The sequence below is a fragment of the Thamnophis elegans genome, chromosome Z (genome assembly GCF_009769535.1).
Source record: "Thamnophis elegans isolate rThaEle1 chromosome Z, rThaEle1.pri, whole genome shotgun sequence".
NCBI classification, from domain to species: domain Eukaryota; kingdom Metazoa; phylum Chordata; class Lepidosauria; order Squamata; family Colubridae; genus Thamnophis; species Thamnophis elegans.
The window spans coordinates 100640497-100656028 of NC_045558.1; the positions used below are offsets into that span (position 1 = coordinate 100640497).

General features: G+C 37.7%; 1 protein-coding gene across 4 annotated transcripts in view; it reads right to left on the bottom strand.

Moving 5' to 3' along the window:
- The window catches only part of ARHGAP23 (Rho GTPase activating protein 23), a 191073-nt gene that overhangs the window by 82079 nt on the left and 93462 nt on the right, over window positions 1-15532 (bottom strand). For all 4 annotated transcript variants that reach the window (XR_004256829.1, XM_032235017.1, XM_032235016.1 and 1 more), the window contains exon 3: window positions 3316-3340. Coding sequence is in view for 3 of the 4 variants with exons in the window: in XM_032235017.1 (XP_032090908.1) it covers window positions 3316-3340 (25 nt within the window). In the remaining variant the exon portion in view is untranslated. The remainder of the gene's footprint in view (window positions 1-3315; window positions 3341-15532) is intronic.

Genomic DNA, 15532 nt, shown 5'->3' on the forward strand with positions numbered 1-15532 from the left:
ACCAATTTTTGTATGGTCAGGTGCTTCAGGTGCCTATCGTGGCAATCCTGGTACACTAATATCTCTTGTGCACCCAAGAAGGCCTTTGTGTAAATTTTCTACTTTATCTAGTAGTAGGTTATGATCTACTTTATCAAATGCCTTATTGAAGTCCAAGTAAATGATATCAACAGTATTCCTGTGGTCTACTAATTTTGTCACAAATATGTGACAAAATAACCTACTACTGGATAAAGTAGAAGAATGTGGGCTAGACAGCATCACCACCAGATGGATTTGTAACTGGCTGCTAACTGCACTCAACGTGTAATCCTCAATGGAACTGCATCTGCATGGAGGGAACTATGCAGTGGTGTACCCCAAGGCTCTGTTTTAGGCCCAGTGCTCTTCAACATCTTTATCAATGACTTGGATGGGTGGCGAACTCATCAAATCTGCAGATGACACCAAGCTGGCAGGAACAGCAAACACTCCAGAAAACAGGCTTAAGATACAGAAGGATCTTGACACGCTTGAACATTTGACGCTGTCTAACAAGATGAAATTCAATGGTGAAAAAAGTAAGGTTCTACATTTAGGCAGGAAAAACAAAATGCACAGCTACAGTATATGTGGTACCTTACTCAATAGTAATAACTGTGATAGGGATCTTGGAGTCCTAGTGGACAACCATTTAAATATGAGCCAGCAGTGTGCAGCAGCTGCCAAAAAAGCCAACACAGTTCTAGGCTGCATAAACAGAAGAATAGAATCAAGATCCTGTGAAGTGTTAATACCACTTTATAATGCCTTGGTAAGGCCACACTTGGAATACCGCATCCAGTTTTGGTTGCCATGATGTAAAAAAGATGTTGAGACTCTAGAACGAGTGCCGAGAAGAGCAACAAAGATGATTAGGGGACTGGAGACTAAAACATATGAAGAACGGTTGCAGGAACTGGATATATCTAGTTAATTAAAAGAAGGACTAGGGGAAACATGATAGCAGTGTACCAATATCTCAGGGGCTGCTACAAAGAAGAGGAAGTCAAGTTATTCTCCAAAGCACCCGAGGGGCAGGCAAGAAGAAATGGGTGAAAACTAATCAAGGAGAGAAGCAACTTAGAATTAAAGAGAAATTTCCTGACAGAACAATTAATCAGTGGAACAACTTCAGTGGAACAACTGAAGGTCAGGTATACAACCCTTGCCCTGACATCCTCAGTCAATTGAAGGCTCTTAATCCTAAAGCACTCTGGGATCCTTTCCTTCCACTCTAATAGCACATAGAGTGAGAAGAGTCTTTGTCCGCTTTGTATCTACCATATAAACCCTCTGATCTGTGACATGAACCCTCATTGCCTTTAGGATTTGCTCTTTTGACCAGGCATCCTCAAGGAGGCGGTCCACTGCTGCCCTTGTCTCTATCTCACTGCTCTGTTCCTCACACCACAGTGACAGGGGTGGAATCCATTTGGCTCATCGCTCTGGATGGGGTCACACCCACCCCTTTGGAGAATGGATAAAAGAAGATCCCAGATGAGCCCCCACTTGTAACATTACCCCCAATAGGGCCACAAAAGTCCAGCTCCCTCTTCCCTTTTTCCCAAATAACTTGGGGTCCTTTGGCTTATAGTTACTGATCTAGCGTTTCAAGACCTCTCATTTTGATCATTCGCGTAGTTGCCTCTACCTCAGTTTTCCTCCTCAGTCCTGTCTCTGATCACTGGCTTGCTTTCTCACCACTCTCTCTGGGTTAGCTTCATTCCCTCCCTCCCTCTGGAGTATTGCTCCTCTTCTCTCTCTTTGGATCGGCTTCACTCTTCCCGCAGCCCGTCTGTTTGGCTCCTACTGTCTCCCATGCAACTCTGCTAAGCAGGGACCAGGTGGTAGGATAGTGACAGGGTAAGTTGAAAAATGCTTACCCCTCTATCTCTACTCTCACCTCCTCCTCATATGTTTCCTTTTTCCCATCTTCACTAGCTCCTTCGCCTCTTGCTGCTTCTCTGTCTTCTTCACTCTATCTCAATTTCTCTCCATCTTTCCTTCATCCCTTCTTTCTCTTTCCCTACACCACGAGTCTCCTTCCCTTTTCACCTCCCTTGGGCCGCCCCTTCCCCCCTAATTTCCGGCGGATGTCTGAGGGGTGTCATGTGGCCACTCAGCACATGATGATCGCAGCCATCAACACTACTCAGATGATCGCAGCCATCAACACTACTCTTTTCCACCACCCAGTTGATCATGCTACACATGGTAATTGGATATCAAGTTTTATAGTTTCATGACTTTGTATACAATAAAGGCAAAAAAACAAGAGTTCTGACTGGAGGATGGTGAGGGGAGGGGGGGAGTTTGCCAACAATTTGTGGCTCCTGCTTCAGATTGAGATTCTCTGTATATACATGCCCCTGCTTTCTTATGAGCCTTGAAGGTTACTGCAGAAGGCTAACGTTGTATCCTTCTAGATAAAAATATCCCTTTCACTGCATTGGACCATTATAAGAATGATGGTCTTTACATGCATACCAAGAATTCTATTTGTGACATTACAGCAATTTTGCAAATGGAAAGAGCTTATTCATGATTTCACTAGTTTTGCCTGGGCTCAAAAACAAAGCAGGGTTGAGCCTGCTGAATATGTGGATGAAAGTTATAGTGAATTTTAGGTAAGCTAGACTGGGAAATCAAAAGCATCCGGAAGGCAGCAATGGCAAAGCAATTTTGTAGTATTGCCGATAAAATTATGCATATGCATCCATGAGATCACCAGAGGTCATCACCAGATTTTATGTTTTTATTCATTGAAGCACAAAGAGTATGTTGTAAAAAAATCCTAACTTGTCTTCAGCAGAAGGGAGAAAGGGAGGGAAAACAAATATAACAAAAATTAATTAGAATCCATGGGTGAATTAAAAAACATCCAATGTATTGCATTAAAGAATAAAGTGGAAATAGGAAATGCATAAGGACAGAAAGGGAACTAATGAGAAGAAATAATCCTTAAAAGAAGGCAAGTGCCAGTACTCATACAGAATCTTGCCAGTGAGGCTTGCTTTTCCTGAGCTGATGGGAAAGGTATGACACAGGGAACAACCAATAAGAATCTGCAATGGCTGTGATATGGACTGAGCATCAACCCATCTCTGTTGCCAAACCACCACAATCAAGACTCAAAATTTTAAAACTGACTTTAGGAACAGAAGCAGCATAAAACACAAGCAGGTTAAACTGACATGTAAAATTGTCCTCCTTCAACACCTTGATGGACATTAAACATTCTGTTTGCACATGTACCTTGTCCTAAGCAATGATCAAAGAAATACAGCAACATACCTGTTCTGTTTCCATTTTCTTCTTCCTGGAAAACAGAAAAAAAAGATATTAAAACACACATACCACTTACACTATACACAGATGTTCAGGGGAGAAGTCCTTTTTCGTTTTACTTTTTTTCTTTTTCTTTCTCTGTTTTTTTGGGGGGGGGGGGTTGCTTCCCTCTCCAAAGAATTTAACCTTACACTGGACAAAACACTAGGTAGAATAGTTTGAATAATTAATCCAGAGGTGGGTTTCTGCAAGTTCGCCCTGGGTCGGGCAAACTGGTAGCGTCGACAGCCGGAGGTTCCACCCACCTGCCCGGACGCTTCTGCACATGCGCACAAGCAAACCAGTAGTAAAATAAATTGAAACCCACCACTGAATTAATCCTAAAAAAAAGTAACTAGTAAAGGAAAGTTAAGCCTACTATTGATTTTTCTTTTTAGAAAATCACAAAATCCCATGCACTGCTAAATTATGTTGCTGGAGCCTTAGAAATGGTGATAAAAAGGCATATAGGTTTGCCTCTTATTTTTAGCTAATGCTTGATAAGATTTATAATACAATCCAATGTATATGGATTTAACAGGCATTTGCCATAGATCAAAAAGTCATAAATGACACACCAGATTAAAATTATTATCCATAATTACTGATGCTGCAACAGAAATGCTTGTTATTACTTACATTAAATATTAATATAATAAAACATTTCTATACGAAACTGATGATATTTGAAAACCTGTAATTCTTCTTTTTAATCCAGTGAAGAGCAGGAAAACAGTGTTCTAATAATAAAGATGCTGAAAAGGTTTTTTTCTCAACTGAAGCAAGATTAAAGAAACGGTGCAGAACCCAATTCCTGCTATAGAATAGCACTTCATAATATATCGAAGTTTCAGTTCCAGGAAAGGGTTATAATTCTAATTTATTTATTGGTTTGTTTGATTGTTCAGTTTCTATGGCGGCCCATCTCAGTTATGACGCTGATTGGCTTACAATTCAAAAATTATTTATAAACCTTTTAAAACAATAGAAACAGTAAAACCAATAAAAACATCCAAATTAAATATATATGGGAGCAAGATACTTGGCCAGTTTAGCAATATAGCCAGGAAAGGGGCCCTTAACACATTCAGCCCCAGGCTCAGGAACATAGCCACATTTTAGGGCCTTAAGAAAAGGTAACAAGACTGGGGCCATTCTAACATTCAGTGCTGGTATAGAAATTCTAATGCATGCATTACTGACAGCAAATAATTGTATATTGTATATGTCATTTTCACTTATATAAATATTTTTGTTAATATATGTAATGTGCATCCCGATTTTTTAAAATCAATACACAAACTTTTTTTATTTAAAAGCAGTGCAAAATTTACAGAATGTAATCTGTAGTAAAGATACCTATTTAGTTCTGAACTGTTGTAATACAAATGTCGTTAATATTATTGTAGAAACAAGGGAACCCGAGAAACTGTGGAAGCAAAGATTAATACCAAGAATTGGTATAGTAATACCAGCAATACCAGCATTGCTCACAGGCAAGAGAGGAACTTGCAAATGCTGCCTTACGTTGGCTCACTTCTGCACCTGTTATATTCCAATAAGTTCACCAGGTGATGGGGTCCTTTTATTAGAACTAAGCAGTCACGAGTTTAGTTCATACTGGACAGCCTATTACATTCCGAAACTAAATCTTACGTTCAGAAAGAATTGAAGAAATAGCATGTGCTATAAACAATGTGTCGAAATTCTACTGCGCTTGATCCAGTCTAGTCATGCTGAAATGAATGAAACAAATTAATCTTAACTGAAAGCCGATTGATTTAGATGAATCTCCTGTATGTATAATTAGTCTGATTGCAATCTAATGGAACTGACACACTATATTAATAGCACTTTTTTTCCCAGCCATGCTGCATTTTTCGTTTCGCTTTAACCTCTAAAATCAGTTGAGTAATAATATGTTCTCCTTTAATAACCTTTAGTATTACCTATGTTTGGCTATTGTAAAAGGAAACATTCACATGATTTTTGTTCTCAACTTATGAACACAATTGGGACTGGAATTTCCATTGCTAAGCAAGGCAAATTGTTAAATGAATCATGCCCAATTTTATATTTTGGCAACACTTGTTAAGTAAATCACTGCAGTTTTTAAGTGACTCACATGATAATAAAGCAAATTCAACTTTCTCCATTGACTTGGATGTCAGAAGCCAACTGGGAAGGTTATAAATGGGGATAGTATGACCCAAGGATGCTGTAAATATCATAAATATATGCTGGTTGCCAAGTGCCCAAATTTTGGACAAGTGACTGATGGGATGCTGTGATGGCTATAAGTGTGAGAATCTATTATAGGTCACTTTTTGCAGTGCTGTTGTAATTTCAAACTGTCACTAAAAGAATGGTTGTACGTCAAGATCTACCTATAAAATTCTAGATGTATAGCTGCAAAATTGTTGTTTTCCTTTTTTTAAACTGAGGATGACAGATCTCATTCAAGCTTCTGTGTGCATATTTTTGGAACTGCATCTTTATCATTAAATTGGCTATCTAAAAATACAGGTGAAACTCGAAAAATTAAATCATCGTGCAAAAGTTCATTTATTTCAGTAATGCAACCTAAAAGGTGAAACTAATATATGAGATAAGACTCATTACATGCAAAGCAAGATAGTTAAAGCTGTGATTTGTCATAGTTGTGATGATTATGGCTTACAGCTCATAAAACCCCAAATCCACAATCTCAGAAAATTAGGATATTGTGAAAAAGTGCAATATTCTAGGCTCAAAGTGTCCCACTCTAATCAGCTAATTAAGCCACAACACCTGCAAAGGGTTCCTGAGCCTTTAAATGGTCTCTCAGTCTGGTTCAATAGGAATCACAATCATGGGAAAGACTGCTGACCTGACAGTTGTGCAGACACCCTCCATAAGGTAATTGCAAAAGAAGTTGAATGTTCCCAAAGTGCTGTATCAAAGCACATTAATAGAAAGTTATGTGGAAGGGAAAAGTGTGGAAGAAAAAGGTGCACAAGCAGCAGGGATGACCGCAACCTGGAGAGGAATGTCAAGAAAAAGCCATTCAAAAGTGTTGGAGACTTTCACAAGGAGTGGACTTAGGCTGAAGCCACCACACCAATTTTGACACACTCTCTCTCCTGCTCTGCTTCCATTTCAGGGGTCTGTCCCAACCTTCTGCAGCTTCAATGGCTGCTTCTCTTGTAGCCGGAGGTAAGAGCTTCTCCTGGATTAATCAGTGGCTTTGCGATGCCCCTGAGATCTACAGGACATGTCCTTCTCTATCACCGTCTCTTCAGGATGGTTTAGGTCCAAAATGGACCGTCCAGCAGCAGAGATATCGACAGCAATCCTGGAGCACCAAGATTACGTGTCGTGTTGTAGCAACGTCAGCACCACCTCCCTCAACGCAGCTGTCTACCAGGAGATTTTGAAGCACTTCATGCTTCCTTCTGCAGACGAGCTTTATGGAGATGCTGACTTCATTTTCCAGCAAGACTTGGCACCTGCCCACACTGTCAAAAGCACCAAAACCTGGTTCAATGACCATGGGATTACTGTGCTTGATTGGCCAGCAAACTCGCCTGACCTGAACCCCGTAGAGAATCTATGGGTCATTGCCAAAAGAAAGATGAGAGGCATGAGACCGAACAATGCAGAAGAGATGAAGGCTGCTATTGAAGCATCCTGGTCTTCCATAACACTTCAGCAGTGCCACAGGCTGATAGCTTCCATACCACGCTACATTGAGGCAGTAATTGCTGCAAAAGGGACCCAACCAAGTACTGAGTACATATGTATGCTTATACTTTTCAGAGATCCGATATTGTTTTATGTACAATCCTTATTTTATTGATTGCATGTAATATTCTAATTTTCTGAGATTTTGGATTTGGGGTTTTCATGAGCTGTAAGCCATAATCATCACAATTATGACAAATCACAGCTATCTTGCTTTGCATGTAATGTGTCTATCTCATATATTAGTTTCACCTTTTAAGTGGCATTACTGAAATAAATGAACTTTTGCACAATATTCTAATTTTTCGAGTTTCACCTGTATAGTGACTAGTGTTCAATCATTGGAACATTTATTTGTAGATTTTAAGGGAAGATTACTTTAAATGTGACATCCATCAAATTATGTAGCTTCTAAAGCATTTAATGGCTTCCCTGATTTATACTGTTGACCAGAACAGGTATGCAGCTATGTATGTAATTTATAAGATCCATATCAGCATTTGAAGCTATCATGTAAGTCAATTATCCAGGTATCTTGCTTTATCTCAAAGCTTCTTTAAATAAAGTATTTTACTATAGAATTATGGCCTCTCTGCTATTATGTGTTCTTTTCAAAAGCTAATATGATTTATCAGAAAGTCCAAGATATTCAAGGCTACAATCAAGCCAAAGATGAGTGCGTTTAAGGCATATATTAGCTTACATTTTACCATTTAAACTGAAGAGTTCTCATGGTCTTGTACCTTGTACCACAACTAACTTAGAATGATTCCTTAATTAATAGTCACCTGATAAATTAAATTTGTTATTTCTCGTAAATAGCATCCCATTTTCAGCTTCTATATTGCAATCTTCTATTCTACATACAAACTTTGGCCAACTTTGCTTTTACGTTTTCAGTTAAGCTAAGCATAAAATTACATATAATTCAAACCAGCCTTAAAATAGAAGAGCTAACCACGCCAAACAGATGTCAAATCCAGAAAACTCAACATCAGCCTGTAAAGGGAAAAAAAACAGTTCCCTGTTCCACTCCCACTACCCAAATCAGCAGAAAAACAATGTGCATGTACAGTGTGTACAATTAAAGCCAAGGAAAAGAGGAGGAAAGGAAGGAAAATATAAAAGCTACCCACCCATCACAGTTAGTGCTTTTTGAGAGAAGAGTTCAGAGTACAATGGTTTTCTTAGTACAATGCTGGATAAGAATGACAAGGAAGCAAATCTCTTTTCTGTACTGTGATCAGTTAGAAAATGATTCTGTTCCAGCTGTTAAACAAAAATGTTTCTATGAAGGTTTTAATTTCCCATTAAGTTTCACTGTTATTACAAAAGGAAACTATGATCCACATCCTGTTCCTCAACATTTAAGCCAAAAGGACATTGGCCAGGTGGGCTAAACCTCCCTGGGATGTATTGCCAACTCTGTTATTGTAGCAACAGTACTGTGCAAATCATCTTAGTGTCAGGATATTTTTGATCAAAAAGGCCAGTTCCTGAGTCACTGAATGAGCAATTAAACATCTTCTTAACTATTTGATTAATTAATTAAGTTTAGGGATGATTGGTTCAATTTACTTTATAAATATAGATTTGAATTTCTCGAGCTAATACATAAGAAAAAACAGTTATATTTCAATAATCCAATCCCAAGAGGAGGGAGCAATCCCTTTCCTAAATTACATTTTTTTCAACTAAGGGAAATAGGATGGAAGTTTCCAGAAAACAATTATGTCTTCTGCTTCCTGCTCCAAGTCTCATCCATATGAACACAGTGACAATTGGAAACTATAAGTAAGAGGTGTATATATGTATGTATGTATGTATGTATGTGTATGTATGTGTATACCTTTATCAAATTTAATGTTGTATTATTTTGAATATTTTTTTTCTTGCAGTTAAGTATAAATTAAATCTCTGAAGCTTCTGCCTGAGAACTAATTTGAAGTGAGACTTTGATTTCAAACCTTAATACCAGCATATTTCCTTGATTATCTCAAAAGGCTGTAGCACCTTCCTTTATTCCTAACTCAATGTCTTTTCTCCTCTGAGAATTAGATATTGTCAACTCACATCAAAATGTAAGATTCTTAAAAAGAGACCCTTCAGCTAACATATATTCAAATATGAAGCCATAAAAATATAGGAATGCAGAAATGAAGATGCTAAACAGCCATGTTTATAGTATCTGACTGGTTCTAGTAAGGCAGAAATTGAGTTTCTGAGATGATGGGATAGGCTAACTACAATTCTCTGCTTTGCTGGAAGATGCAGAGAACTATTGCCACTTCAATTGTGTGCACTTGTTTAACAGCAAATTTAATAGAAAAGAGATTTTGCAAAAGAGATTTTTTCCTTCTCCCCACACTATGCAATACATCATGTTTGCTTATATCATCTGTAGAAGCACACACCTTTCTGAAATCCAATTCCTTCAGGCATGGGCACAGAATGATTGAGGGGATGAGAATGATGAGCCACTCAGACTCCCATTCCAAACCTTATTCCTAATTATCATCTTCTCTTCCTCCTTGATTCTTGTGGAATTACTCACCACTGTAAAACTTAGTTGATTGACTTTTCTTCTTAGTCCATCACAAAAAATTATTAATATCCATGAAGTGTACTAAATTTCTGTAAATATATATTTTCTATAACTCAATCAAAGCATGTGTAATTGAAATCATTGCATAATCTCCCCTTGCTTATCTACCCATGTGTCTAATTTATCTGGAATTTCCTTACAACTAAAGATTTTAAACTTGTAGAGATAGAGACCAGTCATTCCTGTTCTTTCTAAATACACATCAATAGCACTATATTAATTAGCATATGCAGACAGTGTAGTGGCATTCTTAGAAGTAATGGAAACAGACCTGTCTGTTCTCATAATTACTTGAGTTTTAATGCGTTTTAAGACCGTTTAAGGAATATGTGAATGTTTTCCCCAGAATGTAAAATATGATGGTACTCCAAGGGAATGTTCTGCATCAATTCTATCATAAATCCCTTTTTCATAACACAAAACGCTTGAAAAGAAGAATAGAGGCGGGAAAAGCTCATAGTACTTCCATTATGAAGCTGTAGGATAACGCTTGTGTGCAGCACTCATAGACAAATCTGGTAAACAAATATTTTATGTCTTTTAGTTCCAAGGTGTGTCTCAAAAGTTGTTGTGATCATACTGGATGCTTATGTTGATCTTAGAAAGGAAGTCTCTATTATTGCTAAAACTTCTTTTATATTTAGATCTTTTTCATTAAAGTATTTTTTCAGAAGAAAGGGAAGCAAATCAGGTAGCTCTAAAGATAAAGGTTCGCCTCACACATATGTGCTAGTTGTTGCAAGGGGGCGGTGCTCATCTCCATTTCAAAGCCAAAGAACCAGAGCTGTCTGAAGACGTCTCCATGATCATGTGCTGGCATGACTAAACACCAAAGATGCCCGTTTAATTTGGCTCTAACAGCATTCACTCCTGTTTGAATCACAGAAAGGGAAGCCCAGAAACAGAAATTCTATGCCATTTGCCAATAATATATGGCTATTTAGGAAGAACTGAAAGTGAGAATAGGCATCTGTAAGAGGAAAGGAAGTGATGGAGCAATACAACTCTGTTCGTAATATACAGTATTTCCCCCATCACTGAAGTTGATGCAAATCTATGATGCTAGTTTTAGAATAATATGGCAAGATGGTGGGATGGATGAATGGGCATGTTTTGCACTGCAAAGACTAATTCAGATAATAAAATCTTTCAACAAAGAATCTTTAATTTATGAAACAACACTGAAGACTTAGGGTCCCGTAATAAACTTAAGGAATAATAATACTGTGATAGCACAATACTTGGGTTAGGCTAAAGTTCACTTTATGCCAGATTTACAGATGTGAATAGGCAATTGTCTAAAAACTGATCAATGGATCTTCTGCTCTTTTCTATACTCAAAAACTTAGTGAGAGATAATGCGTGCATGGCACTTCACAGTGGTGTCTAGATCTGTCAAGCCAAATTACTGAAAAATTTACTGCTCCTGTATTTAAAACATCAGCAGTTTTAAAATGTTCACTAGAAGCTCTCTTTTGGATGCCAACACTTCACCAGAATGGCCTTTTGACAACCATTATTTCTCTCTCTAGCTTGTTATTGAAATATCTGTGTGTCAATTTCCATCAAAATTCTAAAACATATATTTAATTACAAATGGGCAATACATTCTTATGCAAGTTACTTAGATCCTCACACCTGGCTCCTCCCAGGGCAAATAAATAAACGAGAGATGTCTCTTCTGCAGTTTGTTTATTAAGATAAGGAGCACTGACTAGATTTGTTTGACAAACTGCAATTAAAATTAATGGTTTCTTATTTGCTTCTTATCCAAATTTGGATTCCATTATTAAGAAATCACAATAGTTTTCATAACTGATTCAACTTGAAATCTTCAGAATTCTTTTTATGGAAAATGCATAATCCCCCCAGAAGTTAAAAATGGTCCAGCACTGGAAGTTTTAAAGAAGAGATTGGATAACCATTTGTCTGAAGTGGTATAGGGCTTCCTGTCTAAGCATGGGGTTGGACCAGAAGACCTCTAAGATCCCTTCCAACTGTTATTCTATTCTATTTTATTCTATTTTATTCTATCCTATCCTATCCCCTATCCCATCCTATCCCCTCTCTTTGGAAGAGCTTTATGGCTTCCACTCAGGTGTAGGTTTCAATTTTTTTTTACTACCTATTCTGTGGGTGTGGCCTTTTTGTGGGGGTGGCTTAGCGGTCATGTGACTGGGTGGGCATGGCCAACTTGATGTCACTCAACAGGAGATGTCATGGATTAGGTAAAATGTGGTGAAGCTAACTTAACAACACTCTTGCTTAGCAACCAAAATTTTGGGCTCAATTGTCATAAGTCAAGTACTATCTCTGCCTTCCTCTGTATGGCAGCCTTGTCCTAGTAAATTCCTTCTCCTTTCTGGCAATTTTCCTCTCTGTTAGAGGAATCAAAATAATCCAGACAATGTAAGGTTTCCTGCTACAGCAGGGGGTTGGACTAGATAACCTCTGAGTAGCCTTCTAGTCCTAAATTGCTATGCTATTTTATTTCCTTCCTTCCTTCCTTCTTCCCTTCCTCTGTGGGAAGCAACCAACCCCCCGCTTCAAATAAAATATTATTCCCAGAAAGCCTCATTCCACATGTCTGCCAGGTAGATAATGAGATGAGCCTATAGAAAGTTTGGCTCCATTCACAAGCAGGGAATAACCCAAACCCTTTAGAAATACAAAGTCCATATTGCACAAACCCCAAAACTTCAAAAACATAGAACCAGATAAGAATCTATCTTTTATCCAGTTTGTTGTTCAGTTGACCCAGAAAGAAACTGCTGAATATCACTTTGCAAACTTCCTTTTGAGCAGCTTTTCAATTTAAAGCAGATTTCAATTTAAAGTTTGTAGCATTAAGACTTGTGGACTTCAACTCCCAGAATTCCACAGCAGGCATGCTCAGTTCTGATTTAAAGCAACAACATTTTTTTCCTACTTTGCTGAATCCCAGTTAAAAAGTGAGATTCCTTCTTTCTTTTTTATTTCTTTTTCTTTCTCCCTTTCCTTCCTTCCTCCCTTTCCACCTTCCTCTCTCTCTCTTTTCGTTTTTAAAACCTCTTTTTCCTTGCCAGAACCGGCAGGGAAAAAGGGTATTAAAAAAAAGTTTCTGATGGAGTTTCGGGGGGGACGGTATACCAGATTTTCACTACCTCTTCTGGTGTACCGGACAGGACTGGGAGGAAACCACCTCTGCTTCCGCTGCCTTAAGAAAGTTCAAAACATTCTTAAAGATCCATTTCAACCTGGGCACCCTTTTTTTAAAAAACTATCTGGCAGACAGTATAGGACAATAAAAACAAGGACAAATACAGTTTATATCCCAGAGCAATAATAATATTGAATTCTACTGTATAATGCAATATTAATGCAATATCAGGGGTTTTCAATTCATCTCCATACAATGTGAATGATAAGTGTTTTTGTTTTATTTTTATAGCTTTCTTATGTATAATGTACACTGAAGATGGCATTTAATTTCATTGTACAAGGTGCAATGACAATAAACTACTACTACTACTACTACTACTACTACTACTATCCTATCCTATCCTATCCTATCCTATTTATATCTCCATTCAGAATGGCAACTGAATGTCACCACTATGAAGTTGTTACTAGTATTGTTAATCTCAAGTTTGCTTTTTTTTTATTTTACTAGCTCTATTTGTTTCATGGAATTTTCTGTTCTGGTTAAGATGATAAATGCAATCAAGAGCCAGAAAGGATGGAGCACAGACAACAGAGAGAAAATCCCTAGTTGTAATTCTGTTTTGTTCATACACCTATCTCTTAGTCGTTTCCTATTTGCTTCTGGCAGCTGGTGTCTTTCGTACTTTCCATTGCAAGCACAAGGTAACCTATTTTCCCATGGGGCACAAAGAAGCAATGAAGTCATCTTTCAGCAGTTGGTAAAAAAAAAAAAATCATTGGTATGAAAGACATGGTTTCTTGCTCCCACCCTAATGAATCATTTCCATCGAAACCCAGCCCCTGGATCTGGAGCCTCACCCTGCTGGGGTGCCTCCACCTTGCCCTAGAGATGGGAATCTTTCAAAAAGACTGCTGAAGGCCCTCTTCCTGGTTTGGTTTCTTCACTTAACTTTTTATATAATCTGGCTCCAGAGTCAAAAACCACCATGCTGTGAGAGAAAGAATGGTGGTGCTAAACAAACATGCTCAATGGAACAAGGGAAGACCAAAAACAAAACAAAAAAAAACGTTGTAGGAATTAATCTGCTTCCATTCATTCCTATATTACTCTCATCCTTCTCTTCTCACATCTTCTTTATTGTTTCTAATTTTTATTATAAGCTCCATGGGGCAAGCATTGCAGGAAAGGAGCTTGCTAAGTGAACAGAAAGTTCTTCATTATATAGAAATAAATGAAAAAAATATCAGAAAAAAGACATGCTGATTTGAATATTATTTTCAGCTTTTGCAAGAAATCTTCTACATATTAATAATCAAAACTATCTCTCACTATGTTATTTGGCACGTCTCATTAAAAATGTTTACTAATTCATTGACATTACTTCTCCATAATTTTTACTTGATTTCACTTGTTCTCAAGGCCATTTGATTCTGTAATCAAATCTGATTGACTATGTAGTATTTTATTGTTACTTTTCATTGTAAAATCCCATGATTGATTGAAATGTCTCAAGGTTCTTATCCCTTTAACATTGTGACAAATCCAAGAAAGAAACAGCAGCAGTCAAAAAAGGAAAAGAGGGGTTTTTTAAAGTTATGCTACCACTACAGATAGCAAGTAAAACAATGACATGAAATATTTAAAAAGATCTAATATCTAATCTATCTAATAAACTGTTTTTCAAGGAAGACATAAATATCTAATGAAATATTTTTCAAGATGAACAATGTTTGGCTTGAAACAAAAATAGAAATGTCTTGGTCCTATAAAGCATATGAGAAATGTATTTATTAAGAAGACTGATATCCTACCTTTCAAGTGACTTATATGAAAGAAACTTGAAATATGACATTACATTACATGAAAGGAATATGATATATATGACATGACACAATATATAAGAGTGTATGTGTATATACATAACCTCGTAATAATGCAGACAAAAATGAATAGACTGCATGGTTCATCAGCCTTGGGAAATGGAAGATATCTGAATACCAAAAATGCATGCTTGCCAAACTGTCAATTTGACAACCATATAAGCTTTTCAGGCATCTGTAAATAGAGGAAAGCTACACAGCTATTGCACGATCCCACAAAGTACAAAGTGACTGCAAAGAACACCACAACAAAATAGCAACAATGGTGCATTGGAATACCTGTAGGAAGTATCATTTGCCTGCAAATCAAAACTAGTGGAGCCATAAAACAGAAAGCATAGTAGTAAATGAAGAAGCTAAAATGCTCTGTGATTTAAGAATTCAAACAGAGAAGCACTTGACACATAATGCCCCAGATTTAACAACTATTGATAATAAAGACAAAAAAAGTCTAGATAATGGATGTGGCACTACCTGACAATATCAGATGAGAAAAGAACTGGACAAAAATCACAAAATACAAAATGCTGCAAAAGGAAATAGAATGCTCATAGTCTAACCTCCAATTATCCTAGTGCAGCGATGGAAAACCTTTTTTGGCTTGCGTGCCATAAGCGGGGGAGCACATGGGGGTCATGCGTGGGTGTGCCGCACCCATAATGCAATGTGCGACTCCCACAGTGCACATGCGTGCATGACAGGTGCTCTCCCCATATTTTGCATTTTTTTTCGCCCTCCTCAGGCTCCAGAAGTTTATAGGAGCCTGAGGAGGGTGAAAACAGCCTCCCCACCCACCCCCCGGGACACCCTCAGGAGGATTCAGGAGCTTCT